Source organism: Mus caroli, unplaced genomic scaffold, assembly GCF_978045245.1.
Source record: "Mus caroli unplaced genomic scaffold, Mus_caroli_1 scaffold_1, whole genome shotgun sequence".
In the NCBI taxonomy this organism is placed as follows: domain Eukaryota; kingdom Metazoa; phylum Chordata; class Mammalia; order Rodentia; family Muridae; genus Mus; species Mus caroli.
In genome coordinates, this window is record NW_028227256.1 from 16,125,133 (window position 1) to 16,150,185 (window position 25,053).

Consider the following 25,053-nt stretch of genomic DNA (forward strand, 5'->3'; position numbering starts at 1 on the left):
AAAACAAAAGGTTCAAAACACAATCCCTACCCACCCAGTGTCTCATCTGCAACCTACACAAGGGAGGCTGTCTTGGATGAGAATACTTGGTTAAATTAAACAAAGAAACATCAAAGAAAAGGTTCCTAAATACTGTCAGGGTGATTCTGAACAGTTCTGCTTCACCTACCCTCCCAAATTTAACCGAGTCTCCAGAAAAGATAAATATTGTTATAAAGCATTTAATTGACACTTGGATCTCATTGCCATAGTTGAGTTTGTTATGCATCATTGTACACTTACTTCTGGAGCAAAGGAAAATGAAATGGAAAAGAGAAGGTAGCCAAGCCCTTAAAGAAGAATGTGTGTGTGTGTGTGTGTGTGTGTGTGTGTATTTTCAAGAACAGGCAAAACGTGTGAGTGTCAAACACCATCTCCATGTGGCCTGTGATGCTTCATTGTTTTAGAGGAACCTTGTTATTAAAAAGGAGGAAATGTTCTGATCTATAGCTGGATTCATCCACAGTACAAAGAGTGATGCTTTTGTTGATTTTACTGAGCTGTGTCAGTCTAGAGGTATTGCTCATTTCAGAATACCATATAAGAAAAGAAATACTGAGCCTTTTTTTTTAATGCATTGGCATAATATGCATCTGGGGGGAAAGTTTTTAAATTAACCTTTCTGAGTATGGTTCAAAGTACTGAATAATGAAGGTGGATCAACAACACATCCCCATTACCCTGGAGATGATAACATCACCCACTACCATTACACAGCCTCATCACCACTGGGGATGTTAACATCATCCACTACCTCTACCTTCACCCTGAAGGCCAAGGGACTCAGGCAACTGAACCCTGGAATGTTTCTCCAAAATGAGCAAATATCTTTGGTTTTAGACATTTTCTTTAAGTCAGAACTCTGAGGGGTTTTTGAGTGTTTAGCAAAATGCAAAGGAAGGGAGACAGAACAAGGCCAGGAAATTGTTGCTGGAAGAAATAATAAAGAAACTGGATGGGTTTATAGTATTTAAGTGAACCTAGGATCTAGTCTGAGCTGATAGAGTTTGCTCAGAGACTGTAGGGTTAGAGAAAGCTCCTTACTTCCCTCTTCCCTTAGCTGATAGCCTGGCAATGTGGGGAGTCCTGTGGGACCTTCTTCAACAGCCCTAAGTGCTAGAAGTACTAGGAATGCAGCCCTGCCAGCCTCAAAAGTCAAACAAAGGTGTGAGGCTGATCTCAGCATGGGCTCTGTGATAGGACTGGGGGGGGGGGGCTGATAAGGCAATGGGGAAGGAAGTCCCTAGGATCCAGAAGTCTCAATGATCAGCTCCCCCATAAGAGTCCACTGCCAAGTTCTGGATCTAGGTGCAGTTATGGAAGCTGTCAGCTCTCCAAACACCAAGCAATAACAAACCCAAGAGGAGTGTCTGCACCATTCTACTCTCTAGAAGTGACAACAGATTGGTTTGGCCTGGACCTCAGAGTCACTTTCACTTGTTCTATCTCAAGGGTCTGGTCATGTGCATTCAGGACACTGGAAGCCAGGGACCAGATAGCCAGAGGGTGCTGATCAAGGCCCTAGCGTAGCGTCCAGGATTGGGGGGATTCCATGTGACCTAGAGGCACTCTCATGAGGTTGCCGCCCTGTGAGAGAAAAGAAGAGCTAATTAACCAAATGCTTCTAATATTTTTTTAAATGAAACTATAAAACCCTGTCAATTTCTATTTCAATTTACTCACAGGGGCTATTAAACTACTAGCAGATCGCTGTCTGGGTTCCGGGCATGCTACATTTCACCCATTGGGGAGGGGGCAGTGTTAAAAACTCAGAGGGAAATGGTTACAGAAAAAGAAAATGAGGGGATACCTAGTTGTGGATTTGTTTACTTGCGGCATAGGCATCTTGTTCTTCACAGTTTGGCTCTCTAACCTCTCATCACCTCTACCACCCACAACTCAAGAGTATCAATGTATAAAGCTAGTAAGTGAACCCTACACACACACACACAGACACACACACACACACACACACACACACACACACCACTCAAAACACACCCTTGTGTCTTAAAGCAACCCCTGGTATCACTTTTAACTAAAGAAGTCTAGTAATTATGAGTCTGAGTTGTTTTTCTGCGCTTCCGCATGCAGTCCTAATTAAATCTTTACGATCCTCCCTGTGACGATTAAGCGCCAGCATGCTGCGTGAATATCCTGTACAAAAACCCAGCAGGCGGCCGTAATTAGATAGAAAACAGACAAGAGCCTTCTCATTAACTACCACAACTACCCCAACGTTGCTGATGAGCCGTGGATACATATCTGCGCACCAACATGGTTGTGAGGTGTGGGGGCTCATGGGTCTAGCCCTGTATGTGATGGGTTTCACTCCCTCGAAACAAGCTCTGTCCCTGGTGGACCCATAGCCCTTGCCAAGACGCGCGCGCGCGCGCACACACACACACACACACACACACACGGAGTTTAGAAAGGGGTGAAGTGAGTGTAAGCATGCCTATGTATTGTACAGGGTCCCCTGGAAACTTAAGAACAAGTTTCATGAAATATTTTTAATGTGCCTCCTCACTATTAAGATGTGTATTGCAGTCTACAACATAGGCAACAGTTCGAATGGAGAAACATCCCTCCCTCAGCCTTCTAAGAGCAGAAGAGTGACTCGTAAGAATGAGAAGAAACATAAGCAAGAGCATACCCCCTGATGGTTAGAATGCCTCATTTCTCAAGCCACAGTTGCTTGTGTGATAGTCCTTTTTCCCTTGTGATGGACTCACAGCCTGTCTAAGGAAGCATCCTGAATGGATAGGAAGTACTGGGGAGACACCTCACTCTCAAAGCCCTTTTGAGACTTCTTTATTGAGTGAGTGACAGATTGGTCCAAACCTAAGTTAATTGTGAGATACAAAAAGACAGTGGGTATTTTCCTTGGGAGTGGGAAGGGTGCAAGGAAATCAGCTTTTTTGACATCCTACAACGCACAGCTAGGAGGCCTGGTTCCCATGCATCCTGACAGCAAGGAACTAGCTCCAACAACTATTCCCTCAGAAGTGCAGCCAAATCTGAGTTGAAACTTCCCCTCTCTGGGGTGAAACTGAAGATGGATGTTCCTTGTGATTAGCAAGGTGCTGACTGGGAGAATCCTTTGTGTGTGTTTGTGGTGTGTGTGTGTTTGTGTACGCGTGCGCGTGTGTACCGGTAGTTCCTGCCTTCCTAACAGGTGTGCTTCTTGCTAGGCAGCATCACCTGCCTGGAGGAGGGAATGTGTGAAACACTCTCCAGGCTCCCCTCCTGCAGGGACTGTCATCCCGCAGCAGCAAGAAACTCATAGCTCACAGGAACGGGTGTGGATTACAGTGGGTGTGAGGTCCTGGAGGCTGTTGTATTGCTGTTTGCATTCCATTCCAAATTGCTCAGACTTTAATTAAAATCCCATAATATAAACTATTATGTATTTGTGAAAAAATGACTCTGGGCTTGAATGCACTAGGATAAAAGGAAAAAGGAAAGAACGAAATTGCTTTAACTAATATTGGTGAGAAATGCCAACTTTTCACAATTCATTTGGACAAATGGAATAAAAGTTTATGTGTCTGTATAGTATCTGTGTTTCTGATAATAACAAAGCCAATACTATGCCCCAGATGTTTTCAAAGGCTCTGCTTTCTTTTTCTTCTATTTTGAGAATTTACCATTTCAGTGAATTTCATTTCTATGTCGAGTTGGAGATAATAAGGATAATAATAAAACCTCCCTTTGTGGGTTAATATAAATGGAAATAATAGAAACTCCCGTGACATGATTTATGTATGGAATTCTTTAATATCCAGTCAATTTGAATGACAATGTTTTTATATTCACAGTCAGTTGAAGATGCCAATAACAGCGGCATGAACCTATTGGACCAGTCAGTCATTAAAAAAGGTATGGACTGTTTCTTCCAAAAGTAAGCAAAGATTTCAATGTCTTTATGATAAGCGTTCACTTTGGGGAAGTAGTTTATTTTATATGACAAACAAACAAACAAACCCTAAAACATTTGTTGTAATCAGTCAGTGGTTTCAGATTACGTAAAAGGGCATGCTGGGAAAAAGGAAATAGACCAAGCAGAATGGAAACTCAGTCAGAAACCAGGAATGAGAACAGAGCAACACTGGCAGCTGCCATTTTTCTCATAATATATAAGGTAGCCATTCTAAATGTGTCTTACATGACCAAGCCATCATGAAAGGGTAAACAGCTGCAAAACACTGGTTTAAAAATCATGCTATTATGACTTTGTTCATACCTGGATTTGGCTGCATTAACGTCTGTGTCATGGAAATAGCTTCCCCCCCCACACACACACACACTTCTAATGTTTGGTTTGATTTTTTTGGGGGGGTGTGGTAATTGTGTTGCCAGTTCTCTGTGTGTTATGAGTTGTTTCTTTTTTAGTATTATTTTTTTAATTATGCCAAATGTTTTGCTAAAGATGCTCATCCTGAGAGGCTAAGGCAGACTATGCATGCATCTCAGTCTCCCTGCATATGCACTCATGATTTACTCTGACTGTGGAATCACCCCATACTGTTAAAGGGCATGTGATATTAACAAATGTTTGCAGTCTCTTGTACAGCTGTAAGCAAAATAATTAACTAATTAAACTAATTAAATGTAATTACAATAACTCATTTCGGGCATATTGCAGCTGCCTAATTTTTTTCTCCTCTTCTCTGACAGTCACTAAGAGAATGTCTAACATTTAGAGTAGCTGCTTCAAGGCCTGAATGTCAGTCACATGCCACAGATTTAAGAGAGCGAATGTGTACACATTTGCAATCTTTAATTATCTTACAGACTGGTATTGGAAAACACAGCTTTAACGACTGCAGCCCTTTCTTATTGAAGCTAGAGGAAAACAGTCCTTATGCTGGTAGTCAACAATCCCCAGCCTCAGCCTTTGACGATTTGCTTAACAATCATGAAGAATAATTAAAGAAAAGAATGATTTAGAAAGTAATCCATCCAGACTCAAATTGGGGAAGTAGGTAGCAGTTTGTGAACTAAGAATGGCAAAGGGGTTAATAGCATGCTAAAGTTTCTCCATTTCAAAAGTCGTGAATATATAGCTTGGAGAGATAGGACAGGCAGGAGAAACAGCAGCTGAATGGTGCCTTTTGATTTTGATCTTTTTTTTTTTTTTAATGTTGCCCAGTATTCGTTAGGTAATACCATCTTTGGCTGGTATGCTTATTTGGTGTGTGCTTAAGCTGGCAAATGTGTTGACTACTTACTTTCACTGGTTTCTCTAGAGTCTTCTCTGGGTAATTGCTGGTTGATTGGGGTGGGGTGAGGGAGGAGCTTTCCTGTCTCCCATTGTCATTTTTGTTTAATTCCCCCCTCCCTCTTTGTGGCAAGCTAGAACAGCTTAGCTCAGGGTTCCGTATCCTAGCAACATCAATTGGCTGGCAGAGGACATGCCCAGCAGATGACCAATCAGAAATGTTATTAATAGTCAGGCCAATAAAAATATCTGGAACTTAAGCTTGCCTAGACAAAATGAGGTTCACGGTTTCCTTAGATGTGGGAAGCATTTGGTTGCCATTTTTGAATATGTTTGCCAGAGAAACATGACTATGCAGAAGGTGACTTCCAGGGATAAAGAAGAGTGTAGACTAGAATTGCCTGCTCTGTTTTCTCAAACTGCCACATGTTTTCCACCAAAGCTTTTTAAAAGCATGCATGGCTTAAAACAGTAAAGTAATCCCCTGCTCATGTTAATAGATTTGGGGTGAGTAGTAAAATATGAATGTTAGGTCTGTTCCATTATTTGATACTTGAAATGTTTGCTTTATTATGTAAAGAAAGGATTCTAACATCATATTTTTACCTTTAAAACCCATGGGCAAAAAAAAAAAAAATGTTTGATTTATTTTTCTAACTCACCAGGAACCACTTAAAATAAAATTATGGGTTCATTAGTTCCTTCCCCGCCTCTCTTCTCCCATCTTTACATATTCTTATCCCCATGAGGGATGCTTCTGTGAGATTAATTCTGTAGAGAGGTGAGAAAGTTTCCTGAACTGAATATTCTAAATTTCAGCAACTAGCAGGGGACTTGGTTGCCTAATTTGTTTTCTAATGGGCATTTAGACAGTTTTTAGAAAATTATACTTCATTAGTAAAAAAGCCAGCAACTAGCCCACATTTACACATCTCTCCTATGTTTATGAAACTTAATTACCTAGGTAAAAAAAAATGTATTTATCTGTCAGGTTGTGTCATAGTCACTCCTAAAACTTAACCCCTGTCATTTTTCTTCCCTGTTGATATCACCCAATACATTATAGACTCCCTCTCTTGTTATGTTTGCTATGTGGGCTTAGCTGACATTTCTGAAGTAATTTAGTTAAGAGGAAATGAGTTGTTCCCAGTAGAGAGAGCAAACGAGTGGAGTGAAGGTAGCCAGCGTGATAAATGGCTCTTTCATTTGAAGATCTCCAGAGCTCGTTTACGGCTAATTTTCTGTATTGGCCCCCTTTGAGCTATTAATGCAATCGGCAGGGACCGTGGCCCCTCTCTTCTTAGCTGCCCCATTAGAGCTCCCATTAAGCTGCCTAGTCTCAACTCTATGGCAGGAGTTGGGGAGGGGGGAGTAATGAAAGGTGCTTTTTAAACTCTCCTAATCTAAACCGGCAGAGGGTGGTTAATACGATTTGAAGGGGGCTGGTCAATGAGCAATCAATAAAGTAATAATGAGAAGGATTCGGTACATTAACAGTCTAAAAATCCAACGAGACATTAAAAAATCATTCGTAACTCTCAGTTCCATTAAGATTAGGAATCTGGGTGGAGTGGGGTGGGGGAGTGCCCAGAAAACATAAATGATCATTGCCATTTTCCTACAGCTTAACTTAAAAGGTTTACCTTGTTCTGAAGAGAAGGGATTTGGAACAGAAACCACTATGCTTGACACATTAGACAGAAGAAAGTATGTCAGGAAGGTTATTGAGACCGGGGTTCAGATGCTGTGACTCTGGGGTATTATTAGTATTAGTACTAGTCTTAGGAATATCCTGTTTGGTTAGTTTCACTTCAGTCTCCATGTTTTTCATGTTTTCCCGTTAGTTCTGGCCCCTTCCACACACATATACTTTGGTGTGGGTTTTGTTGGAGAGGAGGAGGAGGAAGAGTCAAAAAAAAAAAAAAGCCAAATCTCAATTCTAGTGGATTCTTTTGAGATTCTTCCTTCTTGCCTAGAAGGAATTTTGCACCAGAAGTCTGAGTCAGTCAGACCTATAAGGCGTGTTTCCTCTCAATAACTTTGCCTTTCCAGAGAGAGAGAGAGAGAGAGACAGACAGACAGACACAGACAGAGAGACAGACAGACAGAGACAGAAAGACAGAGAGAGACAGAGAGACAGAGACAGACAGAGACAGAGAGACAAACATAAATATATACCAGGAATAGTCAGAAGCCACAGAATTCAAAACTCTAAAGGTTAGACAGTCCTTTTCACTGGCCCAAGTGTGGGAACCTGCAACTGCACAGACTGGAGAAGATAAATGACTTTCTCAAGGTCAGATGACAAGTTAAAAACATGATGAGACCCTAGTCAAGTTTCAGGTTCCCAGACTCTGTCATTAAAGAATGCCAACACTTTTTATTGGGGGGGCGGAGGTATGTTACACATATTCTGGTGTGTGTGTGTGAGTATGTGTTCTTACCAGAATTTCAGTGTCCAAATGTATATACACCTGCTGAACATGTGGAATAAAATTTATACAAGAGGTAGACATGAACAGATTCTAATCTGAGGAATAGATTCCCTGATTTCTCTTTTCAAAGCACTTTCTGGGTTGCTTCCCTGTGTAGCACCCACATTTGTCAGTTTCTTCCAGTGAGACTTAACCCTTTACTATGTGAGGCAGGTCTACTCTCCCCCTCTTTCCCATACAGGGATTGTCAAATATGGTTCCCCAAATTTGCTGTTTCACCCTGAAGTTAGTTGTTTAAAAGAGAATGAAACCCTAGCCCATTGATCTCTATATAGCCTACTACTGAATAATATTTCCTCTAATTTTCCCTCCTTTTTCTTAAAACTTCACTCACTGCCAAAAAATCCTAATCTATTTATGTAATTTTTTTCTCTTCTGGAATAATTTATGGGAAAAGGAAAGGGATGAGTTTTCCTGTGTATGTGTGTGTGTGTGCGCGCGTGCACACATCAAGAAGCTAGCTTTCCCATCCAACTGAGAGCTCACTTTTTAATGTATGCACAGAAAATTGTAAACACATAAAGAACCAAAGGCTTCATGCTGAGTCTTGCTATGCTCTGTCTCCTCAGCATTTTCCTGCTGTCGCTTTAAACCTATCTCAGTCATCTCAGGTTCCGCGAGCAGGAACAGTGTGCTCATAATTACTAACAAATCAACTGGGCCCTGTTGCTCTCTGAGTTTATTGATAAGCTGGAAAAAAGCAGAAGGGAATAAAATAGGAGGTTAATCAGCTGAGCTAAGCAGGTGTGAGGGTGAGAGGAAGGTAAGATGATTAGCAAGCTATGGACCAGAAGGAAAACTGGAAAGAGAAATATGTAGGGTCTGGTCTAGGGGCTCCAAGCTGGGCCAAGGGTAAGGAGCGTGAGCTGATGTTAGAACCTGCAGATACAGGATAAAATGCAAGAAGGTGATTATGATACAAAATGGAAATATAATTTAAAACATTTCTGTTCACCTTGTGAGGTTTGGGGAGGAGTATACTGGGGATGAACTTGCTAAGATGGAAGTGTAGACACATACATTTTTATATGTATATGCAGAGAGACACAGCCCAGTGGAGGGACTAACATACTCTCCCTAAAGGAATTGGCTCCTACCAGCTGAATCAGGCAGTCAGCAATAGTACAGTTCAAGAACAGGGTATAAAGTCTCTCTGAAAGCCTAAGTGTTCAAGAAATTTGGCATCTGGGAATCAGAAAGCCAGAAAAAAAAAAAAAAACCTACTCTTTAAGAAATGCTGGCTTAATAAGCATAGTACAACTGTCAGTTTGTTGTGTTTGTTCTGTTATTAAAATATTCTAAGCAATGCTAAACAAAGTATCATCGATGAGATCTTTTACATAATTTATTTCTCTAGCTCTTCTATGGAAACTGCAAAGAGCTATCTTATTTAGGGGAACTCTTTCCCAAGCTGATGTCACAACACTTGCTATTAGTGTAAATTATATATAAAGAGTTTAATATAAATAAGAAATATAAGTATCCAGAATGTTCTGGAAGAAGACAAAGGTGCACGTGGATACTGTGTACAAGTATCGAATGTCTCCATCCCAATCACCCATTTTCAAAGAGATTGACAATCACAGTTATCACTCATGTCTGGTGAAAATACTTGGACATTTTGCTGCTTTGGTCTCAAATGTGAAGCAGTCCCTAATGAAAAGTGTCCAGAAAATCAAAATCCCCTTTGTACCTTGTCCTTACCTGTGGCAGTGCAAAAGATGCCCCCAGTTTTCTAATACAATTCCTCCAACCAGAACAAACAGGTCCTGGACACCAACAATAGGTCCTGAAATTCTATATCTATATCAAGAAGTGGTCAAAGGGAATGCTTTAGTGTCTAAATCGACTCCCTTAAGGAAAGTTGTTTTAGAAAGGTTGTGTAAAACACCCAAGTAAATTAATAAACACCTAACTTTTGAAAATCTCTCAACAACCATGGAGTCTGAATGCTGAAATCTGTGCTGTAAAGAGCCAACCCAAAGAGATGTCGCACTGTGTTATTTGTCCTGTAGAAAAGAAGTTTTACTCTTTTCCCCTAAAATTCTGGTGCCCATGTGGTAGAGAGTGTGTCTTTCCCAGCCATATTGATAGGGTGAGATTAGTCATTATGAGAAAGGTACAAGTCGAAGTTTATTTTTTTTTCTCCTATTCTAAATATATACTTCAATGTGTTCTCCACATTAACTTGTAGGGGAAGAAGTTAACAAGAAGTTAACAAGTTAACAGGGGAAATCGGGAGAAGTTCAAAGGGGGAGACTTTCAGGACGCTGTTCTCCGGGTTCTCAGGTTCTCATTCCCGCAGCCTTCCACCTAGCTCAGCCTAGTCCTGACATACGGATGACAGGGAAACATAATTAAACAGAAACACAAACTGCAGAGGCTGACTGCACCAGGGGCGCAGTGGCAACTAGCTGTCAGCTCTTATTAACTTCTGCATAAAACATACCTTGAGTGTGGTTTGTTATCAATTACTTGCTGAAACGAAAGAACTGGGGCAAGGCAAGACCGCCACCGCTCATCTGAATTACAGTGATTGGCTGATTGATCCGGGCACCTGTTGTAAATCATAACCGTTCTAAACAATCAGCACCCGGTGCCTTAACTTGTAAACAAAATTCATGTCACTGCTTTGCTCTTACTGGAAATGAGCATTTGGGTACATTTCTAAACGGATCCTGCTCTTGTTTTGTGTGTGTGTGTGGGGGGGGGGGTTGGGAGGTGGGGTGGGTGGGGTGGGAATAGGGTTCACTAAATAGCAAGAAGCAGCTCTTATTCCTCCCTCCTCCGCCAACCCCCACGTGCACCCCATCTTCAGTGATGTTCTTTACTTTAGACAAGTTTGGGTCCAGTCAGAGAGGAGGAATTTCCATAAAGATCATTGGATTCACCGTTTGTCTCAGAAAACTTCACCCTCAAGTACCAGATGAGATAGTGTTATGTTAGGGAGGACCTTGGAGGAAACTGAAATCAGGATCTCTGCTAGGTGTCCATGGTAGCACAAGAAGCACGCACGTGACCAAATAGGCTTTGCCTAGGTTCACAGCGTGAGCCGATAGTCAAGGTCTAACTGGGCTATGGCAAGCAACTCTCACATGTCCTCTGGTCTGGGGTAAGTTTCCATAGGAATGCTGACATTTGGGTCAGTTCACAGCATTAACGCAATACAGCTGGGAAGTACTGGAGTAGCTGCTCGCTCTACTCTTTCCACTTGGTGGCTGCCGGGGGTGGGGTGGGGTGGGGGTGGGGGTTGGTTTTCCCAGATGACTTGTGCTGTCCTATCAACCCTCGGTAGTGTTAATGAAGCCTGGTCACCTTTATGGAAACTTTTTTTCCCTTTCTCCATCTCTTCCTAGTTCCTGTCCCTCCCAAATCTGTGACTTCTCTAATGATGAATAAAGATGGCTTCTTGGGAGGAATGTCAGTCAACACCGGCGAGGTATTTTGCTCAGTCCCAGGCCGTTTATCTCTACTCAGTTCAACTTCAAAGTACAAAGTTACTGTGGGCGAAGTTCAGAGAAGGCTCTCGCCCCCTGAATGCCTCAATGCGTCTCTCCTGGGCGGCGTCCTCAGAAGGTAAACAAAATAAAACAAACAACAAAAACTACACACACACACACACACACACACACACACACACACACGGTTCTATTAGTGGAGGAGGGTGGTGGAAATTGAGGAAGAAAGTTTGACGCAGTTGCCTAGCAACCCGAAGTTTAAGTGAATCCCCAGTACCAAGCGGCAGGAAGGTTGAGGCTGGGAGTCTGGGGTTCTAGTGCTGTGTTACTTCTGCAACCAAAGCCGTACTCGTGCCAGACTACACTGCGCATGTGCAACCCTCCTAGAAAATTCAGGATTGGAATCCTTTCATTCTCTTGTCAGTGCAAGGCTCCCAACTATATAAACTCTCTGCGATGGCATTAGCCAGAGTTCAAGTCAGAACCTAGTCTCCCCACCAAGCATGCTCATTTGAAACAGACAAAAGCAGTTTTCAGCATGCTGTCTATGTCCTTTCCACTTCACTGATTTTAAAAGATTAATTCACTAGCATATTGTGCTCCCTCCCCCCATTTTGAAAGGATCTGTTTTTTTTTTTCTAGATCTATGGCCTTCTTTCAATAGTATCACACCTCACAACATTAATAGTACTTTATAACTATTAGTAGTCATTTCCTCGGGCTATGTAACTGCTCTCCAATATTGCAACCCATGGGCTGACTCCTGGTGAAAATGGAGGAAGAAATGGCTCCCCTCTCCCCCAACAGTTCTTGCCAACATCTGGACCCTTGGTGTTGTCCTTACTAAGTAAGGGACTTTGCATGAGACAGAACTTTCTAAAGTTAAAACCCATTTTAGATGTTCACGATCTCTTTCTTTCCTAAAAGTGGCTGGTTAAAGAGAACAGCAACCGGGTTCATACAGGATAACCAGTTTCCCTTTATTTTTGCCCAGCCCTCAGAGGACATGGAGAGCCTTCCGGGGTGCTAAGTGTTGGTGTGATCCAGGGATATTCTTTATTTGAATCCTCTTCTACTGTCCTTGTTTGGTTTGATTTTCAAGTGAGTCTTTTTTGAGTTTCATAGTCAGGCTATTTTTTTTTAAATTGTGATTATGATTGTCATTAATTTTTAAGACAAAAGTTTCTCTGTGTAGCCCTGGAAGTTCTGAAACTCACTTTGTAGATCAGGCTGGTCTGCAACTCAGAGATCTGCCAGTCTCCACTTCCCAAGTGGGATTTCAAGGTGCACATCACCCCACCTTGGTGTCCAGAGTGGGCATGTTTTAATTTAGTTCCTGAACATGAGTGTATAAAGTGTATTGAGATAGTGACTACAAAGCACTTATCATATTAACAAGTTCAAAAGTCTTGGAATTGTTGTTACCATGACAACAAACATCATTTGATTACAAAAGTCAGTGTTCTCTCCCCTTCTAAAATTTAAAAAATTTTGGTTCCGTTCCTCCTTTAGAAGCCTGATGGTCTTTGGAATCTAGCCTTCCTCTTTTCCCTTCTTGCAAAAGTTTGACTGGATTCTGTTTTACTCACAGGCTTCATGGCAGGGAGTGAACCTGTGTATGTCCACGAGTTGAGCAATATTTACCTTTTCTGGATCCACTGCCCTACAATCTAATTATTCTCATCTGGTATCATTTTCTCCCTCACAATATATAAAAATACAAGACTTACTTTTCAATGCCCTGTATTGCAAAAATTAAGCAAGCCCCAGCAAACTATCAGCAAATAACTGAAGGAGGGTGGGGGCGAAAACCTCAAGCTAAAGCCTCTTCAGGCTCCGCTGGGCTCTAGATTGCTAAGTCTAAACTTTGTTTCAGGAATACTGTAAGGTTAATCAGAATGTTAATTCTCACCATTGCAGAGCCAAATCGAAAAATGGGGGGAGATCCTTGAGAGAAAGGCTAGAGAAAATCGGTTTGAATTTACCCGCGGGCAGACGCAAAGCAGCAAATGTCACGTTACTCACCTCACTGGTAGAAGGTAAGCAAGACTTGTAGCCATTTCACCAAGGGGTGAAGCTTAAGTGTCCACTGGAGTCTGACATTTTACACATTTCATGATTAACTGGAAATCATTGTGATTGCTGTGCCCTTATGAGTGAGATGGCAAAGGGCTGCAGGAAAGAAGTTCAAAGGTCATTTTACTTAGAGGGACCAGTAGTTGCAAGGAAGAAAACACTAATATATATTTTTATCCTCTGAACAAGGCTCAGACACAGTTGCCAAGTCAGAGCAGGGTCACTTCCCTTGCCCCAGTGGCTAATGCACTCTCTGCTTGAACTCCTGCAAGCTATAATCAAAGCTCTTTGCCCTCCTCTTACTTCACCTCAAAGTGTTACTAGCAAAAAGCAGGGGACTGGTGAGGATAAAGGCACTTGCTTGCAAGCCTGACTAACCACCAGATCTCCATCTCACCATTTCTGTCCTGCAAGGTGCAAGGAGAGAGCCTTCCTGGGTTTTCTCTCTACTCTATACACTCAACCCCCAATAAACAGAATAAAACTTGAAAATTGTAAAAATAACATAGTGTTCATGTGTTTTAATGGTTATTTTAAAACTTGTGAGTGTCCTACCTGTTTGGACTTGATGGGTTATGGACACCTTAGGAAGGCCATCACTCTTAAGAGAAAAGCATGCAGAGGACTATGAAAACACATAGAGAGACAAGAGATGAGTTGAAACTTCAAGGCAAATTCATTATTTGTGAATTAAATGGCCATGATGTCACTGAGAAACTTCTAATTTGCCTGTCAGCTTGGGTTTTGTGATGAAATCTATGGCCTGTGATAATTAATAACTATGTAGTCTAGAAGAAGAATGTCTGCAGTTGAATGTGTAGAGGAGATAGACAAGAAAGCATGGCCAGTTGGTACACATAGAAGATAGTGGAGGATTTTCTCTGGAATCTTCTTTGTGTGTCCTGTTTTTTAGTAAACATGGTATTATGACTCTTGTAGGAAGTTGGTTTTGGCAGGACAGCATCTTAATAATCTAAATGATGGTCATAAAGAGATCAAAGATATATTGGTCTTACATTTTTACCATCTTTAAGGCGACGAAGTGTTTGTTTTGGGCTTGAACTCTCCCATCAGAGGCCTCAAGTCATGACATTTTGAAATCCTACTTGGTAGCAGTTAAGCCTTCTTAGTATGTGGGTATCCCGTTTTGCCTTTTTTTTAAAATAAAAATCATTTATTTTATGTATATGAGTACACTGTAGCAGTCTTCAGACACACCAGATGAGGGCATTGGATCCCATTACAGATGGTTGTAAGCTATCATGTGGTTGCTGGAAATTGAACTCAGGACCTCTGGAAGAGCAGTCAGTGCTCTTAACCACTGAGCTGTCTCTCCAGTCCTTCATTTTGCCTTCTAGGGAACCATTAATATATATATATATATATATATATATATATATATATATATATATATATATATAAACAAAAAAACCTCATTTTGAAAACAGGAAAGGTAATTTTAGCATGAGACAAAGATTTTGATGGAGAAGAAAAGGAAACCAGAAATCACACTGAAAGGACAGTATTTGTTGTGTGTTTTTTGGTATAATGAATCCTTGCAAACACTATGCTTGAAGTCTTTTGTTTTTATATCTTTAAAAGTAAGTCGTTTTCTCTCAAAGTAATGTATTCATGAGATAATTCAACACAACTATTTTTTTTTTATCCTGTTTGTTATCTTTCCTCAAGTCCCCAAGGCTGTGTTTTTGAAAAGGTAGTGATACCATATGCAGAAGGGTAAACTATGGAATGTTAGCATGACCTGGTGTCTGCAGTTCCATATTTGTACAGTAGAAAGTCTTTAAGTAGGAAAGAGATGACAGAAATCTCTGAAAGGCAGATTCCCTAAAAACAGCAAGGAAACTGTAGGGTAAATAATTATTTTGATGCAGAATATAAATACTCTTTTCACACCCACAGGTTACATACATTCCTCTTCAGCAACATTTACATATGTAGATTTGTTTATGCATATTAGTTATAAAGATAAGACTGTTTGCCACTAGGATTGTAGGAAGACCGTGGTGCCTTTTAAATTTTATTTCAAGCAAGTGTAACTGGTGCTTTAAATAGAGGAAAGGAGTCTGGGTAGCATATTCCCGCCACATGTCTAAATTAAATTGTAACGTGGTTCTTGAATCTAAGGCCACGTCCCTCTAAGCCAATGTGAGTTATCTGCAGGAAGCCTCATGTCTCTTGGGAGGGGGCGGTGTCTGTTTAGAGCCTGGCTCAGCCGGAGGCTGGTAGAATAAGATTTGTCCTGTTCATTTAAGTTGTGAAGTTCATCTTTACTTTGAGTATCTGTCTCAGGTTTGACTTTGTGGAGCGGTACCTGGCCTCAGGTGTTAGGCTAGGTTGCTATTAGTCTAGCCATTGATTCTTTGTTGCTCTCCTTATAGGGGAAGCTGTTCACTTAGCTCGGGATTTCGGGTATATTTGTGAAACAGAGTTTCCTGCTAAAGCCGTGTCCGAGTATTTGAACAGACAGCACACGGACCCCAGTGACCTGCACTCCAGAAAGAATATGCTGCTGGCCACTAAGTGAGTTTCCAAGTCTCTGGGCGATGGTCCAGAACTCCCTCACAGACCCAGGTCCACTTAAGAAACTGCTGTATGTGCCCTGAAAGAGCCTTGCCAGAAACAACAGGGCAGGCAGGAAGCTATCAGCTTCTTAGGGGCGGGGTATGTGGGGGCTAGTAGACTTGAGGAGCTATGGGACTATCTCACTCTTCTCCGTTTACAAAGAGAATGACAGTTCTGGGGTGTCAGGCAGATTTTCTCAACGTGTCTTCCCAGATCCCTAGGTGAATATTTTTGCCTGAGCTTTGCATTGTTCTCCCTTGCCATTAGGGGGACAGCAATATGTGTTCGCTCAGGGTGTCTATATGTCACCCACGCGTGCCCATCTCTACCCACATTTCCAAGGTTGCTGTTTGTCATCTTCCATGGACTTGTAAAATTTACTACAACTCCAGAGGGGAAAACAGTAAATCTCCGGCTAAATTTAGGTCTAGAGCTCATTTGAACATTTACAGTGGGTTTTCTATTTATTTGATTTACTCCTGTCTTTGGCTTCGGTGTCATATTGTTGGTGTTTTATGACCAGCTCAGGCCTGCAGTGGGCGGTGCTGCGTGCACCAGCACGTTTCTCTGCCGCCACCTAAACAGCAGCGTTCATTTATTTAGCGTTCCAGGACGTGGTTTGTTCCGTTGACAGCGTAATTTAAAGAAATATATGGAAGGCTGAAAAATCATTTGCTCAAATTTGTCCAGATGTTTTTGAGACGTGATTGGAATTTGATTGCCCCTTTCCGCAGGGTCAAAAAATATTAATGTCCCAGAACTTTAATTGCTTACAGAGCTTGGTTTGGGCTGTGCAAATTTTTAAATGCTTGAGTCTTAAGCATTTGTTCTCCTTTTTTTTTTTTTTGGCACTGTTGGAAATGAGTACAAAGTTAAGACTTCAACCAATGATCAAAACCTGGCCCCACCCTAGCTCTAGAAGGTTTTCCACCAACCTACCACCATCTTGCAGTATAATAGATCTTTTTTGTTGTTGTTGTTGGTGGTGGGTTTCGCTCTTACCCCTCCTCTGGTATATGGTAGTAAGGACCAGTTAGTTGTACTTTATAAATGAAGCAGGGAAATTTAAGGAAGAATAAAATAATTAAAACACCAAACTAACCTTGTCTAAATTAGATAACAAGATCCACAAAACTTCTTTATTTCTTAAAGAGATGATTTGACGACCCCTCCTTTCGTGCTCTCTCTCTCTCTCTCTCTCTCTCTCTCTCTCTCTCTCTCTCTCTCTCTCTCACACACACACACACACACACTCATTTGGAAACCTTATGACTTTTAAGGCCACTATTCTTTAGCCTAGGTTATCAGAATCACCTTGGAAGCTTTCCCACTATACTCATTCGGAGACCCCTGCTACACCCATTCATTTCTGGTCCCAATCCCCAAACCCTTCACATTGGAATGTTGGAAGGGAGGTGAGTCAGAGCCTGGGAGAGTGTATGTAAACCTCACTGGCAAAGGCTCTATTGGGTAAGCACAGTCACTTTTAGGGATATATGCGAATGGAGACCTGAGAAGGTAGAAAGACTTGATCTTTATCCACAGGGCTTGGAAATATCAATCTTTCTTGGTTGCTGTCAGTGGGTGGAGAAAGAGTCCCCATTTGGTTTATTACTAGCCCTGAGCAATGTAGCACCATCCCAGGGAAGAGCACCCCAAGGGTCTGACTCTTAGTTGGTAAGTGCCCTTTCAGCCATTCCATGACTGTATAGGTCCAGTTGGCTATATATGTTTGCTTTTCTTGACATCCCATTGAACCGGAGGCTGGGTAAAGGAAGGTGGTCAGAAGCCTGCCAATCTGAGAAAAGGCTGTGGCCTCAGAGGATGTCATACCTCAGCCTGCCAGCAGAGCTAAGCCACTTGACCTTCAGGGCTATACCCCTCCCATTCATTCCCTATATTAAAAATTTCTCAAATAAGCCCAATCCATACACAAGGGTTTCCTAAGGCTAGGAGAGTACTCTAAATTGTAGGTGCCTTGAGGAAATTAAAACCTTCAACAAATAAAAATCTATCATCCCTAGTGTGTCAACCATCTACCTCTAAGTTTTATTTAAACTATGAGGAAATCCTTTTCTATTGACAACCATCCTGTTACACAAAGATTTTTATTAGCTCATATATGCAAAAAGGGGGTATTTTTTTTTTAAAGAAGGGAAGAGATATTTCTTTCAAAATGCTGCAGGTAGATGGGTTTTGCTTTGAATGGAATCATCATTCTCTTTTAGGATAAACAGGTTTTTGCCTTGGGCCATGCAAGGCTACAGCAATCTGCTTCTATGCCAGGGACAGGCTTGTGGCTGTGGGGCTTAAATCTTTCAGTTGTGTGTGTGTGTGTGTGTGTGTGTGTGTGTGTGTGTGTGTGTGAGAGAGAGAGAGAGAGAGAGAGAGAGAGAGAGAGAGAGAGAGAGAGAGAGAGAGAGAGAGTTTGGAAAGGCAGGTGGGAAGAAGGGGAAATAATTTTTCAAAAGTGCCAGATAACAGCTAAAATTTATTGTCTATTCAAAATCAAAAGCTAAAATGCCCAAAGAATTTCCTAAAGCAGAATACAGGTGGTCCCGGAACAGAAAGAGAAAAAAAGGGTAGGGGTGGGGGTAGGGTTGTGGGAGGGGTGCATCCCTCCTCTCCCTGAGTTCTTTCTAGTCCCAGCTGCTGGGTGAGGGAGTGCCCTGGGGAAAGAAACGGAGAGGAATCCCGAAAGATAGCTTTGCTGTCCTCAGACCCAAAGCCTCAGGGCTTGTGTGAGTGTCTGGTTTTCTAGGCGAGCGACCAGAACTCTGAGGGTGCTTTTGTCTTCTCCCCTCACCCCTTCTCAGGCAACTTTGTAAAGAATTTACGGATCTGCTGGCTCAGGACCGGACACCGATCGGAAACAGCCGGCCCAGCCCCATCCTGGAGCCGGGCATCCAAAGCTGTCTCACGCACTTCAGCCTCATCACGCACGGCTTCGGTGCCCCAGCCATTTGCGCTGCGCTCACAGCCCTGCAGAACTATCTCACCGAGGCGCTCAAAGGCATGGACAAGATGTTCTTGAACAACACCACTAACAGGCACACGTCTGGGGAAGGCCCAGGTAGTAAAACTGGCGACAAGGAGGAGAAACACAGGAAATGAAAAAAAAAAAAAATTAAAGAGAAGGAAAATGTTTTAAATACAAAAGGAAAACAGAAAAAAAAATAAATTTAGCTTTAACATATTGGATTGGCTTTGGAAGAATTATATTAGGTAGAATACACATACAATCAAAATTTAAAAAGAAAGCTAAATAACGTTAAAAAAAAATAAACTGAGGCATACAACGGAGCAGCAAACCGGCTCTCGGTGTCTATTTCAAGATACACGTGGAGACAACCGTCCGGATTTTCCACTTCGGTTCTTTCGAATTTAGTAATACAGATAATAAAGGAAAACTATGAATCCCCCTTTTGGAAAATAAAACGTGAGACTAAACATGAGAACACGCTAACTTATTGGAAGAAAATTGGAGAAACGTTGGTGTCAATGCTTTTGAGAGCTGGTTGACTGAGACGCACGAACTTTTAAATCTTTAATTTAAATTTTTTTTTTTTTAAAGGAAACTCTCGCACTTCGCGCCCTCCATTTCTCCTCATTCTCTTCACCGAAGCTTCCCTTTCTCCCTTCCTCAAAGCGATCCCGGAAACCTGCTGGGTGATCACGAGTGTGATTAGCTCTCTGTTGTTAGCCCCTTCGGTATCCAGACCGCGCCTTGCGTTCCTAACTCCCTGAGCCCAACTCCCCCACCTCCCCTCCACCCCCACCCTCACCCCGCCCCGGTGTGTTTAATTAGGGAGGCCAAGGGTGGGGGTGGGAGACGGGCGGAGGCTCTAGCTTTTGATCCAGGCTTGAGAGCCCAGGCTCCCGCGGCAGAGAGGAAACCGATAAGTTGATTCATCATGGTTCCTTTTAGAAAATGTTACTAGTTTACCAGACCTGACAGCACCTGTTCACAGAGAATATTACATTTGTTACACTTGTGTCATCTAGCGGTATAGTTTAAAAAGAAAGGAAAAGAAAGGAAAAAAAAAACCAAAACATGAAAACTTTGATTAGTATGTAATTCCTTCGGAGGGGTATGTACCATTGACTCTCTTCTGTTTCCCCAAGCTTTACCCGCATGGTTTATGAGCTTCTTCAAAGAAGACTTGGGCTTCCTACACAATCTATAAGGTACTGAGAAACAACAATAACAATCTGATCCTTTTTAAAGTTAAAGCCTGCCTGTCAGATTCGGCAGGTTTTACTTCTTTAAAGAAGCTCAAAGAGAATCATTTAGGAAGTGGCCAGTGTTGGGGGAGCGGCTTTGGATTTCTTGCTAACACACCTCCACGCAGGAATTCCAGCAGGGGCGGGGCACTGCAGAATGCATTTTAAGGGAGTCGAGTAAGGTATCTTGCTTTGGAACCTATATTCTAATGGTATTGTCTTTACTGGAAAAATGGATTCCATTTCCTTGGGCTCTTTGGGGACTGGATGTTTTAATGGGGGAAAGAAGTAGTTTTGCTGATGTGTTTGGGGAAGACAGTCTATAAACTACCATGACTCTGTTGTTTTATGAATGAAATAGTTTTCCTTCTCAGACACACAGGTATTTTGGCATAAAATGGTACACACACACACACACACACACACACACAACCCAGAAACACAAGGCAAAGGGAATGAGATTGTATTTCAACTTTGAATTCCTGTCTTGATTTATTGGGGATATTCCTAATGGATGAGGTTCCATGAATTTAATGTATCTCTCTTCTCTTAGTCCAACTTTTTACTGTACCCCATCTTAATGTTACCATGAAGTAAAACCTGCACCTTTAGCAAGTTCAGGGAGTAGAGTATTTGATTGGTGCACACATTTAGTTTGGGTACACTTATTTTTTCCCCCACCTAGACGGGAACTTTATAAAATCCATTAGGATATATGTTCAGATATTTTCTGTGATTTACACAGTCCCTTCCCCCAGTAGTCTGGACTCTCAGTATTCCTAGCTTTTTCAATCCACTTTGAAGCAAGGGAAGGGGTTGAAGTTTTAGGGACCCTCTGAGGGAATCGCTCAAAGGATGAAGGTTGTAAATAAAAATTGAGGTCAGGCAACATCTCCGCTCCTATCTCTAGCTGCTTCTGAGCACCATAGGTTTCCAGGACACAGCCCTAGACGAGGCTGAAAGGAGTAGAAAGGGCAGGAAAAAAAAAATACGTTGTGTGAACTATAGACTCTCATCTTTCCTCAGTTTAGAAGCCCACCCCATTTGTCCAAGAACCTGGACGCTTGCATTAGTTGAATTCTGATTGCACGAGACCAGCAGAAAACACATTGAAAAACATCGTCTCCTTTCCTTGCAGGGCAACGCGCCCCACGCGTGTGACATCGAGAGACGCGATGGATGCGCCTTGCTCTTACTGTGCAGGTCCTGGGAACACGTGGGCCACTAAAGCCCAGTGGTGTTGAGGACATAGAATCAGCAGCTGCTGGGGGCGCGAGCCTTACTGGCCCTTCTTGCTCTCGCCCTCACCCTAAGGGCTAAGGCAGCGGAGAAGGGCCGGTTCCGGAGTAGGTAAAGGGGCGGCGCCCCACTGGCTGCTGCGGGGGGAGGGATCCCAGAGCTCTGTAAAGCCATTTTGCCGCGAGCGGTCACTAGGGGCTCTACTCTCAGAGACCTTGTAGCTTGGAAAAGTCCATGGAATTTGAAACTTCCATGTGTTCTTTATTGCCAGGAAGTGTGGACATTGTTTTAATTGCCTGAAGTGTGGACATGAAATAAGAACTGTCATTCTTGGGTAGGTAGGCTCCCTTAGATGCCCTGATGTTTCTGTGAGCATCAGCGAAGGGGCAGCTAGGTAGACCTGGCTTGAGGTTTCCCTCCCCCATCTCCGGGGTTGTCTTCTGTTTCTGTTCTTTTTCTCTCTCTTCACGTCGGACCTTTCGCCCCCATGCTTTCCTTAGCCAAGCCGGCTACATTTATCTGATAATTGAGTTATTAAAAGATTTGGTTTCCTTGGATTTATAAATCAATAAACAGTAGGATTAACGCAAGAGTTTGCCTTTTAAGTCAAGGAAAAACGTTTAAGGCCAGGCCCTTTGAATTTTGTTTTCAAACCAAACAGGTGAGTTACAGTCCTATACTCTCCCCTGCACTCTGTAGATGGCTTATCTTATCTAGGCCCGCTCCCACCACCCCCAAGCCCTACCAAATGCGCTGGGTTCCAAAACCAAATAGCTAAAGTCTGAAGAGTAAGCCCGTGACTGCTGGAGTTCCCCCAAGGTCCTTGGAGCCCCTTCTTTTTGAATCAAGCATTCTCCTACTTTTATTCTGAGTCTCGAGGAGGAGTTTGTTCCAAGGTGAGGTTTCCCTCTCCAGAGACCTTTAATTTTCATCCCAACTATGAAGTAACTTTCTTTTCTTCTTTTCACCACTTATCTTGCATCCCCCCCCCCCACTTCCCCACTTGCCTGCCCAAAACCTACTCCTTCATCCATAGCTTTCTCCACCCCCATATAAAGAGCTCAACAGGCTTTTGAAGATCCGACTTTTGTTGGCATTGGCCAGGAACTTTCTCTTAAGCAATTATTTCATAACTTTTGAAAACTGGTCGAATGGAAAACCCCAACCTTCCAAGTTTTCTACACACTTCCTTCATGGTTACAAGACCCCTCCCTAGTTAGAGTATTGATAGAAAATTCGTCACCATACCTGATATCCTGTACTTGTAATACATTCTGTGGGAAGGAACTGATGACCTTAAACCATCAGACTCTGCCTCAAGTGCTCAGAGAAACAAGAGCTTCCCTCCTTTGCTGATATACATTAAATTATTGGTAAAAGAAAAAAACAGAAGTATTGGATTGTTTTCTTAAAAAGAAAAACAAAACAAACAAACAAACAAAACCAACGGGGTGAACACCATTTCTTCTTTAATGCCAAAACTGATTCTCTTTTTGTTGGCCTTTAATTCAGTACCATTTGTTTTGACCACCCAGTCAAGAGGTAACAACGGCCTCTTCTCAAGAGCACTCTGGAGGGTATCTGTGTTAAGTTTGTATATATTTATTTATGCTTAATTTAATGGGAATGTGTAAATATGATGAGCAAGTAGTTTGGGATTATTTATCTGTGACTCTATACCTCTGTGAATGGGTGGTTTAAAAGAAAAAAGAACCGCTTGACCCTAGCTAGAATCCTATTTGAATTCTTCTGTTCTTTATAGACAAGCTGTTATGGTATTGGGTAGAAATTGGTTTATTGTCCAGTGTTAATCTGATTTACATAAATAAAAAAGATTGTTGTGTTTTTGTTGTGTTCTCCTCTTCAGTTCCTTAAACATAAAGATTGTTCCATTCTACAGACAGAAAAAAGATTTAGCAAAAAAGATTTCTTCCTTTTGCACCCCCGCAACTGACATACATACCGTGTTTTTGTTACAACAGAAATACAATAAATTTTGCTTATCAGAAAAATGAACACTTTTATTTCCAGTAGGAGGTGCTTTTTTTTAACTCTTAAAACGTCAAATGGATGCTAGTCCCAATCATATTTGTAATAAAAGTTCATGTTAACTGCAACTTATTGTTTGTTTTACCCTTAAAAGAAAAAAGGACTGTTATATTTACTTCCTGGGTGACTAAGAGATCCTGATTCCAAGTCAAAGATTCTACAAGTGGGTGGTCAATGGGCTAGGTGTTCCCAAGTGGTGCTGGTACATATTGCAAAACTGGGTTGGCTCTTGCCCCTGGAGACATTGGTTCTTGGGGGTGGGAAGGGTTAAGTGGTCCATTTTAGGATGGAATCTCTTGCTCTCTTCCTCAGTAAGGGTCTCTGCAAATAAATGATGAAAAAACTCCCTAGGCCAAGAAGAGGATAGAGTTGTTTGTAGCTTAAGATACTGTTTCAGCCTGGTGTGGTGGCACACACCTTTAATTCCAGCACTGGGGAGGCAGAGGCAGGTGGATTTCTGAGTTCGTATTTCTGAGTTCAAGGCTAACCTGGTCTACAGAGTGAGTTCCTGGACAGCCAGGGCTATGCATCGAAACCCTGTCTCAACCCCCACCCCCCCCAAAAAAAGATGCTGTTTCTTATCTTGGGTTCTGAGGCAGCCAGCTTTTCTCACTTGGGTTACTGGACTCTGGTTTAGCCCCATACGCTCCAGTGACTGAATGTCTCAATCTGTATTTTGTCCCAAGGTGGGAATATCTTCCTGGAGACCAGGAAAGCAAAGTCATTTAAGATATCCTACAGTTTGTACGAGCCACTGCCTCTCTTGGGGCATCACAGGCTTGATCTGTCTTTTCCTACACTATCATTGCCTAACATAATCATAAAAAGCAGAAATTGCAACCAGTACATAATACAGAAATGGTAATCCTGAGATCAGATTACACCAGAGTGTGTAACATACAGTTGGTACTAGAGTGATTGATAGTATGTTTCTCATAAATTTTCCATTTTTCAAAGAAACCTTGTCCATTTAGATTTTCCAATAGAAAAAAAAAAAAACAGAAGAGGTAGAGCAATGAGTTTTATTAGAGACTTTCTAGTTCTAGTATTATTTATGAATTTAAAGGGAGCACAGTTTTTATGGGTAGAACTGTAAACAATGGACTCAAAAAATAAAAGGAGAAGGGACTGGGAAAAAGAAAGGACCCAAACAAAGCAAAACAAAACAGAAATCCCAAAGGACGTGTCTTTATGATGGTATGTGATCTATATAGCTTAAAAGGAAACTTATGGAAGGGCTTTAGTCTCTTGCTCAGTTGTGTTAACATTGGAGTTCCCTTTCATTTGCTTGACAGAGTGTGGGGCTGGTTATCACTGGGCAGATAGAGAGTTGTGTTGTGGGTAATTTTTATACTCTATGACAAGGTTCCTCCAGCAAGGGAACACAAGCCTTGGATAAAGAGACAAGTAATTTATTATCCTGCAGGCAAACTCTGTACCAGCATGACTCTCCCACCAGCTTTTGGTAAGAAGTCAATGACCTGTGTAAGCAAAACTCCAGCTCTAGAAAGGCTATAACTGTGGGGAAAGAATTGGAGGGTGGGGGATGGGAGGAATGTTTGGAAGCCGCAACCATCACTACAGTACAAGGCCATAGAGGACATTAGGAAAGACTTCAAGCAGAGCTTACAGGTCTTTAACCTTGCCTGCAAGGGAATCCTAAGTG

At 42.0% G+C, this 25,053-nt stretch overlaps 1 protein-coding gene across 3 annotated transcripts in view; it reads left to right on the plus strand.

The window, feature by feature from the left end:
* The window catches only part of Tfap2b (transcription factor AP-2 beta), a 29,145-nt gene extending 5,959 nt beyond the window's left edge, over positions 1-23,186 (plus strand). For 2 of the 3 annotated variants that reach the window (XM_029482908.2, XM_021162017.3), the window contains 5 exons: positions 3,861-3,921; positions 11,115-11,334; positions 13,137-13,255; positions 15,692-15,833; positions 18,692-20,017. In XM_029482908.2, the coding sequence (XP_029338768.1) occupies positions 3,861-3,921; positions 11,115-11,334; positions 13,137-13,255; positions 15,692-15,833; positions 18,692-18,989 (840 nt within the window). In that variant the 3' untranslated portion in view covers positions 18,990-20,017. Of the gene's footprint in view, positions 1-3,860; positions 3,922-11,114; positions 11,335-13,136; positions 13,256-15,691; positions 15,834-18,691 lie in introns of all 3 variants that reach the window. The other variant, XM_085835858.1, reaches the window with a different exon arrangement.
* Positions 23,187-25,053: the final 1,867 nt, after the last annotated feature.